The sequence below is a fragment of the Notechis scutatus genome, chromosome Z (assembly GCF_049901735.1).
Source record: "Notechis scutatus isolate UNSWTSFEM ecotype Mainland chromosome Z, rNotScu1.2, whole genome shotgun sequence".
Classification (NCBI taxonomy): Eukaryota; Metazoa; Chordata; class Lepidosauria; order Squamata; family Elapidae; genus Notechis; species Notechis scutatus.
In genome coordinates, this window is record NC_142025.1 from 28,356,370 (window position 1) to 28,379,471 (window position 23,102).

Genomic DNA, 23,102 nt, shown 5'->3' on the forward strand with positions numbered 1-23,102 from the left:
ATTAGCAGAGTCAGCACATTCTACAAAGGCAACTGCTTAATTCCATTCCTAACATAGATTGAACATAGATTGGAAGGTGAGAATTCTTTTCATTTCTGATATAACTATTAGAGATATGTACCCCCCCCTTCAATTCAATTTTCTCTCAGGAGTTACTAAACTTTTTGCCATGGAATCCTTTAGTGTACTATAAACTTAGTGTGAGACACAGCTTGGGGTAGTGGTTAAGGTTAAATTAAAAACCAGGAGTGTAATTTCTAGCCCTACCTTAGGCACAAAACTAGCTGGGTGATTTTGGGCCAGTCACTCCCTCTGGAAAACCATGCCAAGAAAATCACAGGGATTGTCCAGGCAATTTACAAGAACCAGATATGATTGAGTAGAAAATAAAAATCTTTATGTACATACTTACCCTAAAATCCCAACACCACAATGAACACAAATTAACAATGAAAACAATGCAATGAATAGCATAGCATAGCATAGCATAGCATGGAATAAAAACTTAGTTGTCACTTTAAATGTATATTAATCAACATACATTTATTTTTTTTCAAATACTTTATTTGATTTTCAAAATTTAAAAAACATAAAATAAAACTTTATACATCATTATATCAACATCAAGACATCTTTTACATTTCCTTATCATCTTTCTATATATACACCTTACTATTCCATTACCATTGCATATTCCTTTCATTACTGAATTTCAAATAAATATATAAATAAATATGAATATAGATATTTACATAATTTCTTATTCTTTACCTAATTGCCATTTTGATTTATTTTTATTTTTAAACCATTCATACCAGGCGCCCCAGACACTATATCAAATCTTCTTTATCTCTTAATTTCATTGTTAGCCTGTCCATCTCTGCACAGTTTAAGATTTTTTTTAATAACAACACCCTCTGTGGTACATTTTCCTGCTTCCAAAATTGTGTGTAAGAGATCCTGGCAGTTGTTAAGATATGTAACATAATATATTTCTCTTTTTTATTATATTTTCCCGTTATTATGCCTAATAAAAATAGTTCTGGTTTGGGTTCAACTCTCTATTTTATTATTTCTTTTAGCCACAATCGAATTATGTTCCAATACTTCTTGACCCCTGGACAGGTCCACCACATGTGAAAATAAGTACCTTTTTCCTTCTTACACTTCCAACAATTTGAGTTTAGGTTAAACATTTTTGCTAGTCTAGCAGGGGGGAAGTGCTACCTATAAAACATTTTATATAGGTTCTCCCTATACGCTGTAAACATAGTTAATTTATAATTTAGTCCCCACATTTTTTCCCAATGTTCCAAATCTATATTGTGGCCAACATTTTTCACCCATACCACCATTGTCTCTTTTACTACCTCCTCTTTCATCTTAAATTCTAATAAAAATTATATATTTTTGAAATCATTTTTTCTGTTCCTTGTATAATTACATCTAACTGGTGTTTTCCCATATGAAATCCATATTGTTCTTTGTCTTTTTTATATCTCATCTGAATTTGTATATATGGCCACCAGTCTATTTCTATATTTTGTTGCTGTAATTCTTGTATTGTTTTCAACCTTCCTTGTTCATCTAATAAGTCTTCATCATTTTAGTCAGATCCATTGCATTGGGATTGATTTGTGCTTCCATAGTTGAAAGCAGCATGGTACTTTATTATAGTAATTCTTTTTGATTTTGTTCCATATCCGAATTAATGAGTCTGTGATCAGGTGTCTTTTAAAATATGAATGTTGCTTGTTTTTCCTTTCCCATAGAAAGCTATGCCACGCTTTTTGTAAGTCGTGGCCTTCTATCAATAATATTATTTTGTTTTCCGAATTAATCCATTTCTTAAGCCATACCACAGCTGCTGCCTGGTAATACATTTCCTAGTCAGGGAGTCCAAAGCCACCCCTTTCTCTTTCTCTATAATAATTTCATTTTTATCCTGGCTTTTTTTTTTCCCAAATAAATTTAGTTACTGTTTTATCTAATTCTCTGAAAAAAAAATTGTCCAATTTTTCTGGTATGGTTTGAAAGAGTTATAGTATTTTTGGTAGTGTGGACATTTTAATTGCTGCAATTTTCCCCATTAGTGATAACTGTAATTTCTCCCATATTTCCAATTCTTTTTTAATTTGTATCATTAACGTATCATAATTATCCTTTTTAACTGATGAGCATCTAGGTGTTACCAAATGACTAAGTATTTTATTTTTTTAACAATTTGCATTCCCAATTTTTCTTCCAATTCTTTTTTGTTGTTGTTGTTCATCTTTTAGATACTTGGTCAATATCTTTGTTTTGTTTTTATTTATTTTAAGTTCTGCAATACTTCCAAATTCTTCTATTTCTTTTATTAATTCTACTCTAGTGTCTTCCTGATCCTCCAAGAAAAATACTATATCATCAGCGAAGGAATGTACTTTATAATGCTCCTTTCTAATTAAGGCCCCTTTAGTCTTACTACCTTGTTAATCTTAAATGTTTCTGTCCCATTACCATTTAACATTACACTAGCTGCCTGAATCAAATGAATTGCCGAGATTGTTTTGATAAATTTGTCACTGAAATCCATACTTTTTAATTTCTGTATAATGAACAGCCAATTGACATTATTGAATGTTTTTGCACATAGAGAAAGACCATTGCCATCTGCTTTCCAGGGTGTGCCTCGTAGTACTCTAGCATGTTTATTAACATTCTAGTGTTAGTGTTAATCTGCCTATTTGGCAGAAATCCATTTTGAACACTGTGTATAATTTGGTTCAATTTTTTTTTAGTCTTTCTGCCATTATAAACAGAAATATCTTATAATTAATGTCCAGTAGGGACATGGCCCTATAATTTTGGATTAGTTGGTGGTCTGAATCTTCTTTTGGGATTAACATTATATATGTCTCATCCCACAATTTTGGTAGCTTCTTTGTCATCAATGCCACATTATATTGTTCTAATAGTTGGGTTCTAATTTTTCTTGAAGTTTCTTTCACAGCTCACCTGGGAGACCATCTGGTCCTGGCATCTTGTTATTTTTCTGCTTCTGAATCACCTCTTATAGTTTTTTGTGTTATCTCTCTGTTCATCACTTCTTTGCTTTCTTCCGGGATTGTAACTAGCCCTTTCTTCTTTAAATATTGTTGGATATTTTTCTCTGATGTATCCTCTTGTCTATATAGTTCTTCAAAGAAGTATATTTTTTTAAATCTGGATTTCTTTCCCTCCATATATCTTTTAATACTAATTCATTTGTCATTTGATAGAATATTTTTGGTAGAGTTTTCCTTTTAAAAAAATCTATACTATTACTCTCATAGTCTTTTCCTAAGTCCACTATTGCATTAAAGTCACCTAGCAAACATATGTTCTCATATTCCAATTCTACAATTTACTCTGATGTTTATGTATATGTGTTTCCTGAAGGTGTATAATGTCTATATTTTGTTTCTGTAATTTGCTTAGTATTTTTTTCCTCTTAGTTGGTGAGTTTAAACCATTATTGATAGAAATTAATTTAATTTCTTTGTCCATCCTACTTTGTGTTTGTTATTTATTGATGCCTGTTTGCTCTTGTTTCTCTTTGATGCCTTGTCCTTTCGCCTTCTCTTTTCGGCTTCTTCCTGTTCTCTTTTCTCTTGTTCTATTTCTCTTTTCTCCAACTTTTCTTCCTCTGGCTCCTACTCTCCACTTCTTCTTTGTTGGTTTGGTCTTCTTCTGATACCACATAAAGATCAAAGAATTCCCTCGCCTTTTCTTTTTCTTTTTTTAAACAAGTTTTATTTTCAAGACAAACAATACATAGATACACATAAAACAAAACATAAAAGCATAAAAAATCTCTTATCTGAAAGTTGCTTAGTCCCGGGTTAAAACTCTTGGTACAGACACAAATTCAAATTCATATTCATTTTACATACCATTTCATATCTTATTAACATTTTCAGTTTTCTATATGTCTTCTCCTCTCCTTTAAATTTTCTCAATTTTATTTTATTTTATTTATCTCCTCTCAATTCATATCATAATATTTATTATTCTTTGTCTGTTCTATTCCAGCCAGCCCTTTATTTTCCTTCTTTAAAAAAAAAAGAAAAAACTTCTCCTGTACACTATATGGAGTGTGATGCCTTTATCTCTTTCCCCTACATTTATAATACTTAATATAAAACACATGACATATATTGGGATTCTGTCTGGTACATTCTAAAATTATACTATATTATCAAAAATAATACAAATCTATTCATTAGTATTAATATTCATTCATATCTTAAACATTTAACTCATTACTTTTCAATTAAATCACATACTTTTATGGGGCCCTATTTTCCATAGTTATATATTATATCCCTCATCATATATTATAGCTCATTATTTCATTAAAAAGTACCTCCTTCTTCTACTTCAATTCTCATTTCACAAGAAATTTCGCTAGTATACCATATTCTAATCATTAATATTAACAATCATTTATATCTTAAACATTTTATCCATTTCAATTAAATATCATGCCTTTGTGGGAACACTTATGCTTTTCAAAGATTATTACCCCCCACATCACAATCTTGAATCATGTTTCGTTACAGTACTCCCTTTTCTTAACCAAAAATTTCATTAATTTATGTTAAATATTTTATCACATTTTAGGTTACATATTGTTTCTAATTTTCTATGTTTACTTCTAAAAATGCAGTCTTATGTACCTTTCTAGAATCCCTTTAATCATAAAGCTTATCCATTATCTCTAAAATAAATTTGCTTCTTAACATCTTGCTCCCCACCATTAGGACTTCTCATCCCTTCCTTTCTTTCTTGTTTCTTCTTCTCCTTGTCCTCTTTAACCCCTTGTCTCTCCACCTCACTTTTATTCTGCTTTCCCCCTTTCTGTTGTTTCTTAACATAATGTCCCCTTTTCACCTTATTCTTCTCTTTTTGGGCTATTTTTCCAGATCTTAAAGACCTTTTTCCCTTTTTCTCTTGCTTTTTCTCTTCTCCAGTCAAAGTCATTTGTTCATCAAAGATGGCTTCTCCTTCTTCTTTGTCCCCATCATCCTCATTCTGCTTCACATAAGTATAAACCGCCATTTCTAAGTATTGAAAAATAGTGTCAAGACCATCTTCCCTCCTTGTTTTTCTCTTTCAAATTTTTGATATATAAGTTCCAATTCATCCATAGATGATGCCATTGTGTAGAGAAAAAGTTTTTCCAAACAACCACCCAGATGATTTAATCAGAAGTAATTTCAAAGGTTCCAAAGTCACCAAACAATCCAAACAGACTATTTCTTTTAGATACCTTCTTCTTCTTCACTTTCTCTTTCTGGGGTTAAAGTAATCACAAATCCTTTTCAAATATATTTTTGGAAGTTTTTAAACTCTTTGTAATTCTAGGCAATCTTCTCCTTATTTTCAAATTTTGCTCTGATTCTTTTTTTCACTCTCCCTTCCCACTCACAGCCAAAAAGGTTTTGTTTTTTTTCGCTGTCACTTTAGGAAGGAGAGTAGAACAAAGAAAAAACTTTCACCTTTAGAATATTTGCAGCTTAAAACTCTCACAGGGAACAATATATACTTAGCAGCCTTCAAGATTCCAGGTCATTTTCTCCCGTCTTGTCCGGTTAGAATCAACTTTCACTTTTCTTTCAGCTTCCTCCCTCCTGCACCTGCTTGTCCGGCTGCAGCTTTCTTCGTGGCGGCCATTGCTGACCGCCGTTCCTCCGCCTCGGGAAAAGGGGGTTTAGCCGGCTGGGGAGGGGGTTTGCGACACCCCCAAACCCCTTGCCGGATCCCCCCTGTCTTCAGCTGCCTCTGCGGGGCAGCTATATCCCCCAGATCCAAATGGATCGGGGGAACCTTGGCGGTGAACGCAGCAGGGATCGCGCGGTCACGAATCCCTACCGCCGCCGAAAGGTTGCAAACCGGAAGTCCTCCCTTGCCTTTTCTATACTATCTATTTTGAACTTTTTATCTTGCCACAATATTAACATTCCTTCTGGGGTGAACCATCTAAACAGAATGTTGTGTTTGTTCAATTGTGTGACGAGGAATCTATAGTTTTTCCTATGTTCCCTTATTCTTCTTGGGATTTGATTTAGGGTTACAATTTCTGTCCCCTTGAAAATGAATAGTTCATCTCTTGTGACTTTGTATCTCATCTCTTAATAATTTCTTTGAAAATCTTATATGGACCTCTTATGGTAATTTAAACATCTTGTGTCACTAAAATTGGGAAGAAAATGACATCTAACCCAGCATCAACAATAGCATCTCCAGCAGGACAATGCTCAATTGAGGGCATGCTATGCATTGAGAAGACTAGTCAAGCACCAAACATGCAATCAATGCAAGCAGCATTTGTAACAATACAAGAAATGATGATGAGAACCCAAGAAACAATAACAAGAAACCATGAAGATTTTAAAAGTTCTATTGTTGTGACATCCTGGGTTTTGTGCTGTAATCTCCTGGGTTGTAATGACCTGGGTCATGGGCTGTGTGATGACCTTCTGAGTTCAGTTGTTGTGACATCCTGGGTCTTGTGCTGTTTTTAAACCAAAACCCGGAATGTCACATCACAGCCACCCGCTCAGGATATCACATCACGGAACTCAGAGGTTACACCACAAAACCTCAGGATGTTACAACACAGCCAACGACCCAGGAGATTACAGAACAAGACCCAGGATGTCACAATAGAACTCAGAAGGTCATCACACAGCCCATGATCCAGGTCATTACAACCCAAGAGGCTGACAGACACACAGTCAATATCTCAGCCACACATGTTCTTACGAAAAAACCAGCCAAACCTCAACTCCATCAACCAATCAAGAAATGACAATACAGCCAACCTCCCCACCAGTATTTATAGAGAGATGGCAGCTCAGATCACGCTTTGCTCGCACAAGCACGAAGCCAAAAGCACCAGCCTGAAGATGGCGAGTAGGACCTCATCGAAACATCGCCAAAATACTCTCAATCTTACACGGGAAAAGACCCAAACACGTCAAGACCCCTGTATGTATGTATGTATGTATGTTATTCAGCTTTGTTCGGGTATTTTCCCACGTCATTGTAGTTGTGCTTTTAAAGTTGTAGCAACGTTTTGGCAGAATCTCATCTGCCATTATCAGGCTTCTGTATTGTGTTCGTCTGTGAGTCAGACTTTTAAAAGTACAGAAGCCTGATGATGTACAGAAGCCTGATGATGGCAGATGAGATTCTGATGAAACGTCGCTACAACTTTAAAAGCACAACTACTATGACGTGGGAAAATACCCGAACAAAGCTGAATGCCATACATGTAAGTACCCGCGAAAACTTAAGAAAACACACACACACACACACACACGCACACACACACACACACACACACATATATATACATACATACACACACACTTATACATATACAGATGAAATTACCCAAACAAAGCTGAATAACATACACACGCACACACACGTACACACACACACATATACTGTATGTATGTATGTATGTATGTATGTATGTATGTATAAATATGTATGTATGTATGTATGTATGTATGTATGTATGTATGTATGGTATTCAGCTTTGTTTGGGTATTTTCCCACATCATTATAGTTGTGCTTTTAAAGTTGTAGCAACGTTTCGGCAGAATCTCATCTGCCATCATCAGGCTTCTGAGTCAGACTTTCACAGCCGTTTTTGTTTTAAATTTGGTGCTAGCCTACTGCTGTGCCAGAATGGTTTTTTCTTCATCCTGATTTTTCTTCATCCTGGGAGTCTTGGTCTGTGTTTATTGGTCTTGGAGTTTGCTGTGTTCTGCTTGATTGGTGTTTCTAATATCTTCTGTCTGGTTTGTAGCTTTTTTTATCTTGATTGGCTGGCAACATTGTGTTTCCTGTATTGGAGGCTTTTAGTGTGGCTTGACTCCGAGTAAACGGATGGCTATCATTTATTAGGAAGCTAGGTTTCATCTGGGTGCCTGGTTGGGGTGTGTTTCAGCTGGAGGTATCGGGGGGGTCTGTTTGTGCCCAGGTGTTTGGCTGGCTTGTGGTGTGGAGATTTTTTTGTTTGAGAGTGCAGGCTTCCAGATAATTGACAATCTGGTGGAGTCATCTCTTCTATTCATGCTTTCAGGTCCTTTTTCAATCTCTATGGCTTCTCTGATAATTCTGTAGCTGGGGTTTTCTATAGTGGCTAGGGTTTTGGTGCCATTAAAGTCGATGCTATGACCTGTGGCTTTCATGTGTTGGACTAGTGAGGAAGTGTGTTCCAGCTTTTTTACTGCATTTTTGTGTTCATCTAGGCAGGTACTTATTCTTCTATTGGTCTGTCCAAAACAGACAGAAGATATTAGAAACACCAATCAAGCAGAACACAGCAAACTCCAAGACCAATAAACACAGACCAAGACTCCCAGGATGAAGAAAAATCAAGATGAAGAAAAAACCATTCTGGCACAGCAGTAGGCTAGCACCAAATTTAAAACAGAAATGGCTGTGAAAGTCTGACTCACAGACGAACACTATACAGAAGCCTGATGATGGCAGATGAAATTCTGCCGAAATGTTGCTACAACTTTAAAAGCACAACTATAATGACGTGGGAAAATACTCGAACAAAGCTGAATACCATACATATAAATATCTGTGAAAACTTAAGAAAACAAATATCAGACCTCTACAGGGAGGAAATAAACAGCCAGACCAAAACTTACGAGAAGATGGAAGTTAAAAGAGCAGGAATATTATGTGACCTCAAATTCCTACGCAGCTGCAGAGACAACAATGCAACACCGACTTGCTTCAAATTAACATTTCACCACAGCACAGCAGCTACTAAACGTATCCTGAAAAGAACTGAAATGGCTCTACTCAGGAACAAGCTCCACAGAAAGAGATTCCAACTCGATCAGTTATACAAAGATCTCCTAATTCTACACCTGGAATTGAGCCACAAAATCCACCCTCTACTTTGGGACAAGATAAAACAACTTACAACTTGGAGAGCTGAAACTGAAACCACTTACAAAAATGACAAACTCCTGAAGAAATTAAAGAAATTAGAACATGACAAGAAAGCCCCCAACAACTCACAACAACACCCGAAACAATTAGTATACAACGTTTCCAACAGAGAACTCACCAAAACAGAAACAGATGTCCTAACCAAAGGATTCAATTATGCTATAGCACCCCAAAAAATCCCCACAGAATCCATCATATGTGGAGTGGAATCCAGCCTAACTAAATTAAATACAGATGAATTAAATACAGATGAAGCTGATAGAATAAGACACCAAGTCACTAACATTCTATGCACAAGCAAACCACCCAAAAGCAACTTGCACAAAGAGGAACTAAAAGCCCTGCAAGCCCTAAGGAACAACAGCAGCATAATCATACTTCCAGCAGATAAAGGTAATGCCACAGTAGTAATGGATAGAAAAGACTACGAAACAAAATTGACAGACCTACTCCAGGACTCCACATACAAACCCATAAACATGGACCTAACGACATATCTGGAAAAAATAACCAAGAAAATAATTATAACCAGCCACATGAGCAAAGAGATCCAACAGACGATCATCCCAAGAGTAAAATCTTCCAGATGCCAGGTCATAGCATCGACTTCAATGGCACCAAAACCCTAGCCACTATAGAAAACCCCAGCTACAGAATTATCAGAGAAGCCATAGAGATTGAAAAAAGACCTGAAAGCATGAATAGAGGAGGTGACTCCACCAGACTGTCAATTATCTGGAAGCCTGCACTCTCAAACAAAAAAATCTCCACACCACAAGCCAGCCAAACACCTGGGCACAAACAGACCCCCCCCCGATACCTCCAGCTGAAACACACCCAACCAGGCACCCAGATGAAACCTAGCTTCCTAATAAATGATAGCCGTCCGTTTACTTGGAGTCAAGCTGCACTAAAAGCCTCCAATACAGGAAACACAATGTTGCCAGCCTATCAAGATAAAAAAAACTACAAACCAGACAGAAGATATTAGAAACACCAATCAAGCAGAACACAGCAAACTCCAAGACCAATAAACACAGACCAAGACTCCCAGGATGAAGAAAAAACCATTCTGGCACAGCAGTAGGCTAGCAGCAAATTTAAAACAGAAACAGCTGTGAAAGTCTGACTCACAGATGAACACTATACAGAAGCCTGATGATGGCAGATGAGATTCTGCCGAAACGTTGCTACAACTTTAAAAGCACAACTATCATGACGTGGGAAAATACCCAAACAAAGCTGAATATCATACATACACCCGCAAAAACTTAAGAAAACACATACATACATACATACATACATACATACATACATACATACATACACACACACACACACACACACATATATATACACACACTCACATACATACATACACTACATACATATAGATATATAAAGAATCCTGCAAATTTGTGGGGTCTATAACAATGCTTTGAGCTCTTAGTAGCTTTTTACAAGCAGTAACCTGAATAACTGGAAAGGAGCTTCCTATAATCTTCTCAGTTGCTCTTACCATTCTCTGTTTGGACCTTCTATCTGCTACCACCAAACAAACAGTGATACAGTTTGTTAAAATGCTCTCATTCGTGCCTCTGTAAAAAGTGACCAGGAGAGAAGGAGAAAGATGTGCTTTCCTCATCTGATGTAGGACATACAAATGCTGGTTTGCACACTTCACTAAAGATAATGTAAGAGGAGACCAAATCAGATTATTAATTATCTGCAGTGGTAGGATTCAAATAATTTAACAACCGGTTCTCTGCCCTGATGACCAGTTTGGTAGGTGTGACTGGGTGGTCATGTGACTGGTTGTGCATGGCCAACTCAACATCACTTCACCTCACCTGGCCTGTTGTGACCATGGGGATGCTGCAAGGATCTTAAATGTGAGTGGCATTGTAACTTTGAATGATCACTAAATGAACTGTTGTTCATGGATTACCATACAAAAGTACAAAAAGCTTCTTTGCTTGCAAAAACTGTCCTAAATACCAATCATTAGATTAGGAATACACATTGAAGATCAATGATAGCCACAGCCATCACAGAAACCTAAATCATTCTGTCTGAATATCTTTCTTTTTATCAGCAACCCAGAGTTACAAATCAGACAGGGTGCAAGTGCTCTTTGAGGAATTAAAATAGTTAAAATGCAATGATAACTATCAGCAGTCAACTCTTGCTCATAAAGTGAAAGCCTTTACAGAGAGGTCATTTAAGCTCTCCAGAAAGTGTGTCGGCACACTTGGGCTACAAAATGCTGAGCTAAAGAGACAAATTAACAAAGTAAAAAGGGACCCAGGCTCAAGTCTCTGCTAGGTCGCTCCCAAGCTCGTTAATCACAATAAAATTAGTACATGCCACATACATCTAAACTTCAAGCCTGATACCCTATGACTACCTTATTATCACGAGATAAAACTAAAATGAATGGAAGGATCCACACCCCTACCTCCTATTTTTTAAATCTTACTATCAGTGAGCAATCATGTGCATTGGCCACTCCGAAGCAATGAAAGAGACTCCTGTTTTTCAAGAGGCAACTGGACTTTCTTGAAACCAAGAAAGTCCAGTTGCCTCTTGTAGAAAGTTAGCAACCCCCCACACAAAGAATGAAGTATTTTGAGAAATGTTAAAAATGCAGAAAATTATATTTCCTTAAATGAGAAATAGAGAAACAATAGAGACTGAGTCTGTTTTCTGTCTTTTAAGAGCATATTTCTCTATACTCTTAAAAGGCAGAAAATAGATTCAGTCTTTCTTAATAGCCCCAAAGAAACTGAGGAGGTCACCTTTTAAAAATGCAGATTTGATAATCCATTCAAGACAGGATTATAACCACAAGGAATCCAGCATCTAGGATTAATTACATTTATTAAACAAGATTAAAAACTACAACTCATTGCCGGCCTTCATGAAACAAACTAATTAAAATCAAATAACAAAATACACAAAACAAGCCTCTAAATTACAAAATGCTATAGAACAAACTGTATAAAAATCCCTGTATTCATCAAACCAATTGGTGAACTGCCCAGGACTTCAAACCCATGTGATCCTGTTCATCAATAAACCATCTTTCCAATCAGCTTCCATGTTTCTACTGTCTTTCTCCCCATTTGGAACTGAACCAGGTGAACATTTCTTCCAATAATCTTTAAAAAAGCACCTTTGGAATAACCATGACCTGGACGACTGAAGAATACCCATAGACAAGAGACTTCTGAGAGAGACCTTTCCCACCTAGGAGAAGCAATCTTTAGATCCATTTGCACCTCTTAAAAGATATCAGTTGGTTTCACTCACCTCACAAAATATCCTAAGAAAATCATCCAGATTTAAGGAATGATCTCATGTCCCCAGAAAGGCAATAAAAAAATCAGACAGAGTGCCAAGCCTGCATCCTGCCTCTTGGAAGTACACCCCAAAAGGACGGTGCCAGGAACTACTAAAGCAATGTAAAAAGCTTAAAACAAGCCTTCCCCTTTAAAAAAGTCAAAGCTCTCCAGAGAAGCAGCTCCAGCTAGTCTGGGCATACTGCCAGGCACCAACTTGTTACAATGTAACAAGGCTTAAACAGAGAGGCCTTCTGAAAACACTTAAAGATAAGCAGGATTAGGCTAGAAACACACTAGAATGTTTGAATGAAACATTCTTCTGACAGAATTAGCCCTGTAAAGTGGGAAAAAGAAAAGGCTTTTGGAAGGACATTTCTTCCAACAACCGGTTTGCTGAACTGCTCAGAAAGTTAACAAACAGTTCTCCCGAAGTAGTGAGAACTGGCTGAATCCCTCCACTGATTATCTGCACCCCCAGATATTTAATACTATCGACTACCTCCACAGCTTCAGCCTGATACAGAGTGGAGTATGATTATGCTGGCTCTTTCTAAAATCAACAATGATCTCTTTTGTTTTGTTAACATTCAAAACCAGGTTATTTTATTGCACCAGTCCATCAAAGCCTTCACCTCCTGCCTATATGAATCTCCCATTTCATCCCGGATAAGCTCCAGCATTGCTGTGTCATCCATATACTTCACAATATGATTCGTAGCAGACTTGACACAGCAATCATGGGTCATCAAGGTGAACAGTAATGAACTCATTACACACCCCTGCTGGGAACCTGTACTCAAGGAGGTGGAATTGGAAACTTTTCTTCCAACTCACATAAGCTAGGGCCAATGAAAATTTAGTACACGTGGATTTATTGTAAACTTTGTTTACAATAATTTTTAATTGTACACGTACAATTAAAAGATTCTTCCCTGGATCTCCCTTAGATTCTCTGTACCTTACTACAAGAGGCAGACTTATAATCTGGGAAACCTTGCTTTAACTGTAATAAAGAGAGCACTGAATAAAAAAGGGTAAAAGCAATGAATAGTTTCTCTGTCTCCCACTGGGTCCCAACATAAATACTTTTAAAAGACCCACAAATCTGCTTACAAGGCATATAATATAACAATATGCAATGATAATAATTGTTAAATTTGTATGCCACTAGTTCTCAATGATTCTGCGCAGCTCACAACATGAAAAATTTACAATAAAATGAAAGAATGGAATAGAATTTTATAGAAATCATTAAATGAAGTTATGTTCTAAAAAGCTGCTTCCTACACTGCATGACTTTTCTAACTCTCAATATTCATAAAAATGTAATTGTGTTCTTCAGATGAAAACAGGAGGGGAGAATAATAATGTTGATAATATGACCTCATGGAGCAAGAATCCTCTTTAGCTCCCCCCCCCCACAACAGGGGGCTGTTACCCTTTATGCCCTGCTCCAAACTGTGTAGCTCTTGAAAGGGAAATTCTATATTCACAATTGTTGCAGGAAAATGCATCACTGACTGAGGGAGTTTCCAACTTTTGTGGTAAATAATATTGTCACTTCTGGAAATATCTGATTTGATACAGGGTAGCAAAGTGGTAAAACTCTTTGGCTGGAACTGTACAAAGTTTTTGAACATTTTGGAGATACATGATTAATCCTTGAAGACCAGTAAAGGACATCCATCATTTTATAAAATTTACATAAGGCTGCTTTTTAAAAATCAAAGAAAGATCCTAAATCTTGTCTTAGTTGTAGGCCTATTTAATTAATTATGTGGATAGTAAGATTCTAACTATCTTATTGGCTTGGTGGTGGCAGACATTTTCTTATGTATTCCTCTCAAGTCTGGGTTTGGACATTATACTTGAATCTTATTGCCTAGAAAAGGAATTTGATTTGGTTTGGAATATATTTTAAAAGAAAGTGATAATTATATTTAGTTCTCCAATGGATTTTTTCCATTGATCTGAGATTTATTATTTGCAATAGTAATAAATCTGGTTGTGACCAGATTAAATAATCTTGAACTAGTTTGAGTTACAGTGTGGCACTTGGCAAATTTGCCTGCTATTGACTTTTCTTTTCTTGAATCTTTGCTTTTAAAATAAGGCAATCTTTGGACATTATTTTGGTATTACTGATATAACAAGGTATGAATATAATTTTTTCCCACATCCTGGTGAGGTTTAGCAATTTTGGATAAATACTTTGTTTCTCTGTTTAACTTTACAGGGAAATACAATATTTGGAAAGTATTCTTATATTGTAAAATCATATGGTATAAATCTTGTTTTCTTCCTTCCAACATAATAAAACAATTATATAAAGAGTTGAATTGTATTATTGTATATTACATACATGGGCTTCATGTTCCCAAATTTTTTTTAATACATGGAAACAAGATTCATGTATCACAGTTCCTGGATCAACATACAGGTGTTTATTGCTATGAGTGCAGGAAGAGAGAAATCTTTGGGCCCCATTGTGGTACAAATGGTGTTTTCAAACTGAAACATTAATAGTTAGGAAGAGCACTTTTTCTGTTGTTGCCTTAACTCGGTGGAATATACTGTATTTTTTCTCCCTGAGGTGAGACAGATTTCCTCTCCTGTTCTTCCAAAAAGAAGATAAAACAAGGTTCTTTGGTTTTGCATGAGGAACCAAGACAGTGGTGGGATTCAATTTTTTTTTACTACCGGTTCTATGGGTGTGGCTTGGTGGGTGTGGCAGAGGAAGGATACCATAAAATCTCCAGCCAGAGGTGGTATTTGCTGGTTCTCTGAACACCTCAAAATTTCTGCTACCAGTTCTCCAGAACTGGTCAGAACTTGCTGAATACCACCTCTGAACCAAGAGAAACATGCAGCCATAGAGTTAAAAATTTATTATACATTTCCCAGAGTTCCTCTTTGAGGGAAATGGATGGTACAGAAATGTTATAAAACAGACAAACAAACAAATATATTCTACTTTTAAAATAAGTAGTAAAAGCTTTATTAGAACTATGGGTAGAAGTTACTTTAAAAGTTATTATGTAATTATTAATTATTATTTGAGAATTTTTCCCAACTTCAAATTTGTGTTTGATAGTATTTCAAATTAAGCATGTTTTAATAGCTCAATATAGGTCACAGATGTTAGTGACTTTTGAGACATTGAGATGGTTTCTTATTTGATAGAAAACTTGACAATAATTTGTCCTACAATAATCTTTATCAAAAATTACAAAACATTTTAAAATTATGACATGAATATATCCAATATTAACTAAAAACAGAATCTCTGGTTATGTCCCACCAATAGATATGAATCCTTAAAAGTACTAAAATGGAATCAGCAGATTTGTGATTAAAATTGATGAATCAAAATTTGTATTTAGAGGTAGTGGACTCTAAAAATGTACTGAAAATGATGGGCATCAGATTATCCCTGCTGGAGATACAAAAACATTGAGAGTTCATTGATCTATATTATAGAGTTCTGTGGACATTAAAATACTGGAATAGTCGTTTAATATACATAAGTAAATTCATAGGGAAATCTCCAGATGTAAAGTTATTTATGAAATGTTAAATTATATGCTCAAACTCTCGAATCAGATTATCCACAAGGAATTACGATGACCAAAATAATTATATCGATCAGTCAAATCTTTATTATAAAAAATCAGCAAAAAATTATACTGAGAAATTGGGAATAAAATTATTTTAGACATTATATCTTGGCTTTTGGAAATATGTAACTTATCCATTCTTGAACAGGCAATTTTACAATTTTACAATTTTACAAGTAGTTAAAGGTGCTAGGATAGAAATTAGGATACTGTAAATTCTAGTCCTGTTTTAGGCATGAAAGTTTTTTGAGTGACTTTAGCCTATACTCAATCAAATTAAGTAAAGATTATTTTGAATTGAACTTAACTCCTGGTGATTACATGGAAACATAGAATTTTCTTGGCATTTATACAGAAATATTTTATCATTGCCTTATTCCAGGATCTGTGTCTCCCCTCCTTCCACCACATCAGTATCGCAATCTAGTTAAATCATTGAATTACTCTCACATCCAAATATTAAGCAAGTAGTTAACTTTTTCTTACAAATAATATCAAGCACTAATTAATATTTTCAGATCTCTTGAGGTTGGCTAGACTTTGCCACCTTGCTGAGCCATAAGGAAAAAAAGAAATGTATAACTTCAGTAAAAATTTATATACACATACATAAATACACACACGTACATACAGAGTGATGAAAATTAAGATATGAGTGGATACTTAAAGCGCAGCCGCATGTGTTAATCTCAGTTCTTAGTGAGTACACAAATAGTTTTCCTAGCATCAATAAAGAAATAGTTTTCTGTTGCTTCCTTTGCTTTTTAACTTCCTAAACCAATAAATGGCTCTGGGATTTTCTGGCGGCTACAATCAACAAATCCTATACTGCTTAACTTTTCTGAGATCAGTTGAGGTAATTAGGTGCTGCTGCTGCTCTGACTGAAGTTATTAAGCAATTAAAAGCCTGACAAAATAAATGCATCTTATTGATTTTCTGAACATTGGTGAGTGGGAACCAGTTTAAAGATGGATTTAAATCCTCTCCTGCATGCCAGAAAGATGAAATTCTGACAGTGTGGGCATCTTCAAAAGATTGTAAACTGGTTGAAATTTCTTGCCGCTGTAGCCACCTGTTGTAATGGAAGTGGAAATAATATGGAAGACAAGGGAAAGAGCCACAATAAGATAAGATTAGGCTGTAAAAAGAATGGAGTGGCAAAAGTCTCAGAAAGGACCCTTCTAATTTCTGAGCTAGACAGGCAACAGGGGAGAAATGTTGGAGGCCCAGATGAACTAACTCTATTTTATTGTAAGATGACGTCAACAGAATCTCACAAGTCTGAATGTGTGTTTGTCCCTGTTGCCTTTGCAATCAAATTATGACAAGATAGTGAGACTATTGTGGGCAGGGACTAAATTATTAAGGAAAATAAATTTCTCTGGTTCACAGAAAAGTAGATACCATAAACATTCCTGTTTTTTATTTTAATGTAAGAAAATAAATTATTTCCACTATTAAATAATTCAACATACATATATGAATGTTTAGTTCAATCCATCAAAAGTACTTTAGGTTTGCATGATGCTTAAAAGTGTAAAGTATCAATTAGATATAGGCAGTCCTTGACTTATGACCTGATGATTAGGCAAAGTTAATGGCAGAACCTCTGACCCAGATTTGAAGTTTTGATGGCTGCACTCCCCTTGCAGTCATGTGATTGTATTTTGATTAAACAGCAACTGACTTACATTTACAAACATTTGAAGCATCCTGCAGTCATAGGCCTATAATTATGATTATTTTTGCTACAATTTTTTTTGCTAGAAATATTTTTTTGCTGGTTTCCAATAAAAAAACCTCCTATTGTGGACAATTGGTTTGCCATGGTATTCATTTAAGAAGTAAATAACCAGGAAAAAAGGTTGTAAAATTGTAAATGAGCACAATTTATGACTACATTTTTGGGCTGAATTACATTCATAAGTTAAGAACTATCTGTATACCTTACTCAAAGCTTTCAGTGTTTTTATCTTTCTATTTGGATGCCTTTAACTTTACTTTCACTGTGTTATTCCCCCAATTGTTTATTGAATATTTCATAGGGAACACATAACTCTAGTATTTTATCTGGAACAGAAAAATACCAGCATTTAATAAACAATATGCACATGCGCACCCAGTTCAGTCTGTGCACTTTTTATTTGCCTGCATAGAGTAATACATTCATTCATTCACAAAAAGGATTTCTTGAAGTGAATACTATAATAGTTATTTTAGTAGTTTCAGAAGGCTATACTTACCACATTGACATTAAAAGCATAAAGAAGATCAAAAGGAAGAGCAGCTATTAAATCAATAATAAACCAGGTAGTCACATAGTGGATACAAATAGATCTTGCTTCAAATATTACTTGGCCAGACTTGCTGACGTATGTAGTTCGGAAATTTAAAATAATATCTGCTTGACAAAGAGAAAAGTAGTGTTAGAAATTCCAAATGATTCCAAGACGTAAAAAATAATAGTGTGTACTTTCATATTGTCTTTTTAATTTTCATTTAAATCAGTCATCTATAATAAAGAGAGGACATTTTAATGGAAACAAATTCATGCTTTTTGCCAGTGCTATAACTTTGTCCACCAAATACCATTATTGGTATTTCCTAGTTTCTTCCCCATTTTAGCATTGAGTGACTGTTGTAGTTTTCCCAGTATGATGCCATTTCATAATTTTATGCTGTACACTTAACTGCCAATCTTGCTAAATATAGAATATAAACAGTTAGAAATATACTACAAGATTAAAACCACATGTGAATCTAAAAATGCTCAGTGTATTACTTGAAAACATAGGCTATATCACTAAACCAATTTCACCTTCTTTTTCCTCAATACATTTCACTTAACCAGTTTAAATAATAATATATCTGTATCTATCTGAATAATTTTGTGACCATGCATACATTACATACATCCAATGCAGTGGTGGGATTCAAATATTTTTACCACCGGTTCAGTGGGCGTGGCTTTGTGTGTGTGCTTTGTGTGCGTGCACACACTTTGTGTGCACATGTGTGCCAAATGTGCACTTTGCGCAGGCACAGAGGCATTAGAGCAGGCGCAGAGGCGTTCTAACACCTCCTGCAAGCCTGCATGATTCCAGTCACTTCAGCAGCTGCCACGCAACATTCCTCTGTGCTGCGCAAAGCAGCTGCGCTTCAAATTCAGAGGATAAAGGTGAGTATGAGAGCCTGGATGGGAGGGTGGGCCAAACAGCAGAGCGGCAGAGAGAACCAGTTTGGTCTCCGCTGCTCATTTCTGCTAACAGCTCTGCAGAACCGGGCTGAACTGGTAGAATACCACCACTGATCCAATGCACACATTACTTCAACTTTATTCTAACTCATAAGGATAGTTTCAACTTGCACCATGCTATGATCACATTCATGTTGGAGAGAAACAGGAAAATGTAAAAATTCAAGTGCCAAGTTAGAATATTAAAGAAAAACAAACACACACTCTGTCTAGAAGCTAGATTGTCAGTAAAGACAAGACATAGATAAAAGAGAAACAACAAATACTACTGGGAAAGAGAAGATCTCTGGAGTACAGGTAGTCCTCAATTTAACAACCATTCAAGGTTATAATGACCAGAGGATACTTTATGGCTTCAAAAGCATATCTGGCCATTCTATATATTTTTCTTTAAATGAATTTCCAAATTGAGTTCCATCTCTAAAACAAACTTATGGATTAAGATAAAAATAAAAAGCAATTGTTACATTTCACAGCTTTTGTTACTGAGATTTAGAACATTTAGATATTTGTCCCAAAGGTGCTTTTTCAAAAGGCAACTAGACTTTTTGATTTTTCTTTGAAGATATCCAAGAAACTTCTTTAGCTCGGACTGGATGGTGGGGAATAGAGCATTTATACTTCTGGCAGATAGCTGGTCATCTGCATTTTTAAAATAAATCATAAAGGCCACCTGGAGATTTATCTTTGTTGTCAGGGTCACTTGTCAGGGTCAATAATGCAATGGGTATGGAGCCTTCTTTGAAGTGTTGAAGGACTGTGTTGTAGCCTGGAAATAGATGATGCCGTATCCCTGTCTAGTGAGAGAGGGCTGTTCAATTTTGACATAGATGGGCCTCTTTGACTCCTCTTTCAAACCAGCAATCCTCTCTGCTCAAAATGTGGACTTTTGAACTGTCTCTGAAAGAGTGGCCTTTGTCTTTTAAATGCAAATGGACTGCTGAATCCTGATGGGTTTGTTCTCCTATGTTGTGCCATGCATTTATGAAATGGTTGTTTCTCCAATGTGCAGATCTGCAAATGGCTCACTGCATTGTACTGTATTGTACTGCGTATACCACGTTGCTCCATTTGTGTCTGGGTGTTTTATCCTTGGGATGGACAAGCTTCTGCCTTAATGTATTATTGGGTTTAAAGAGTACATGTATGTTATGTTGACTGAAGATCTTCCTCACTAAAAGAATGCACTAAAATGCAAATGACCAGCTGTCTGCAAGGGGTGTAAATTCTTCGATGCCCCACTGTCCAATCAGAGTTGAAGAAGCTTCTTGGATGAGAAGTGAAATATCTTTAAAGAAAAACCAGAAAATCCAGTTGCCTTTTGAAAAAGAACTAACATATGTGCATTGTTTGTTTCCAGGAGAAATTTATTAAAACTAAGGGGATCAGTCCAATTGGAAATAATTGCAATGAAGTTAGTATATTGTTGTCATCTCCCAGTCTCTGACTGTGAGCATTTGGAATTCCATTGGGAACAGCTAAAAGTGACTGCAAAAATTTTGTTTCCTAGTTTCTAGAGATTTCTTCTTCATATAAATTCCAGTTTGTGCCTCATAATGAATTTGAGCCAACATTTTAAAGCTACTAAGTGTTCTCCACCAGTATAAAAAACAGTTGAATAGTGTTCATCCACTTCAAGGCTAATTGCACCAGCTGATTCTGAACAGCATTCCACATGCTTCTTGAGTGGAACTGACCCCTATTATTTAAATGTGTGAACCTGTGATAGAATTTTCATATACTTTTTTTAGCAGAACATAAACTCCCAATGCTTCTTATATGACGATGCCATTATAAATTTCCAAACACCTGTTGGATTGAAAAGCATAGTTGCAGCAAAATTAAGGTAGACAAACCCATTGGCTTTCAGGTTTTGATAAATTGAAAAATCTGATTTTTGCTAAGAAAAATATTCAACATTCCTAGAGAGTAGAGGGACTATTTAATAAAAGTTTAATAGATATAGAATAATCATCCTCAAAGTAATGTTCTAACATTATATTGAAGCTATATTCAGAATAGGAAAGTTGAAAAAGCTAAAATAGTTTAAATATTGTAAAATAGGGAACTATTATCAGTATATACAGTTTGCTAACTTCTATGATTTATGCATTCCATAATTAGGTTTATAGTCACATTGCTTTTTGCTACAATACTGATAAATCCAAGTTACAACATATCAAATAAAAGTTTAAATCATGACAGATATATCAATATTTTAATATCCTACAAGATAAGAACCATATATTGCCTTAAGCTAATCATATAATTCTGGCAGATGTAAAATTCTGGGCTTTTGCAAGAAATTGGAGTTGTTGGTATTATTTCTCCTAAATCCAAACACTGCTTTTTTTTTTTTTTTGGCTTTAATTCAAACCAGGTACTCTCAGTCTAAAACACAGGGTTTCTAGGTTTTTGTCATTTTCAAATTTTCAGGTAGATCATCAGAATCCAGTTTATCATTTTCAATTTGTTCAGTTTTGCATCAGCTTTCATACCTCTCAAAAGAAATTCACATATGATCATTTAACCTTATATACTTAAGTATGTATATATTCCTAATATGGATATTTTCCAGGCAGGGGTGAGATTCTACTGGTTCGGACCGGTTCTATAGAACGGGTAGCTCAGAAGAGCAGCTGACACCAAATTGGTTCTCTCTGAAGAACTTCTTTTCTTCATTTGGGCCCACCTGCCTACCTGGCTCTAGGCTGTTCTTTATTCTTACCTTAGTTGCTTTGCTCCGCACAGCTGAGTGCCACGAGTCAGCAGGAGACAGTGATTGCTTGCAGGAGAAGTTGTTTTGCAAATACTGTGCATGTGCTCACAAAGCGCACGCTCACCGAACCAGTTGTTATGTGGTAGGATCCCCTGTTTCCAAGTAATTTCACTAGTCCATAATTTTTATCAATCTTTACATTTTTCCAAGTAAAAGCCAGGTTTGGACTAATGGTTAACACACAAGGTTAGAAAACAGGAAATTGTGAGTTCTAGTCTCACTTAGGCATGAAAGCCAGCTGGGATGGCTTTGGGCCAATCATACATTCTCAACCTAAAATGTCAGGCCAGTAGGTTGATTCCTGTCACAACAACGGATCTATACTTAGCTGATAGAAAAGGTACATTCATGAAAAATGCTATGAAGAAAATTCACATTTTTGATTGTTTTCCCCACTTCATTCGTTCATTATTCATTCAATTTATTTATTATTTGGAAAGGACATCACAAAGTGAACAAAGTATAAATAAATGTTGCTTTGCATGTGGTTCCTTGGAAACACCTCATTTAATAATGTGTCTATTAAAATGCAGCAGTTCACATTCTGACTGGTTTATCTAGAAATCTTGTCATATCACTCTCAGAACCTCACTCTCAGTTACTCACCCACTTCAGGTTGTTAGTTTTCATTGTTATTAAAGGCCTAAATGGTTTGAAGGATATCACTAGGTATTTATTTTCACACCATACTCCTTGGGAACCCATGATAGTTTCCAACAATCATATAACTAAGAAATCCAAAATATATTAAGGTATATGGCTGTGGTTAGTGGTGTGAAAGATAAGAACCTTGGATTTTTCTTTTGTATCTGTATGAAAAGCAAGTAAAACAATTAAAGGTGATAGTTGATGTCCAGCTAAATATCTTTATCCTAGATTTGGCCAGGAGGTAGAATGGGAAATCCTTGCTTGGTATTTGGAGGCTCTGAGGACCTGAGATAAGACAGCTTAATGTTGAAATCCTAGCAAGATAGAATGGCTAATTGTTCTGGCTTCATATTATTTTGTACTGGAATTGCTCTCCCCTTAAGGAGCAAAATGGGGGACTTATAGCTTTTGAACTACAGATGACACGACCAAGGCACCTTTTCTC

At 35.7% G+C, this 23,102-nt stretch overlaps 1 protein-coding gene across 3 annotated transcripts in view; it reads right to left on the minus strand.

Moving 5' to 3' along the window:
* KCNH8 (potassium voltage-gated channel subfamily H member 8) overlaps window positions 1-23,102 on the minus strand; it is a 268,908-nt gene that overhangs the window by 70,477 nt on the left and 175,329 nt on the right. For all 3 annotated transcript variants that reach the window (XM_087945074.1, XM_087945073.1, XM_087945075.1), the window contains one exon: window positions 18,218-18,375. In XM_087945074.1, the coding sequence (XP_087801200.1) occupies window positions 18,218-18,375 (158 nt within the window). The remainder of the gene's footprint in view (window positions 1-18,217; window positions 18,376-23,102) is intronic.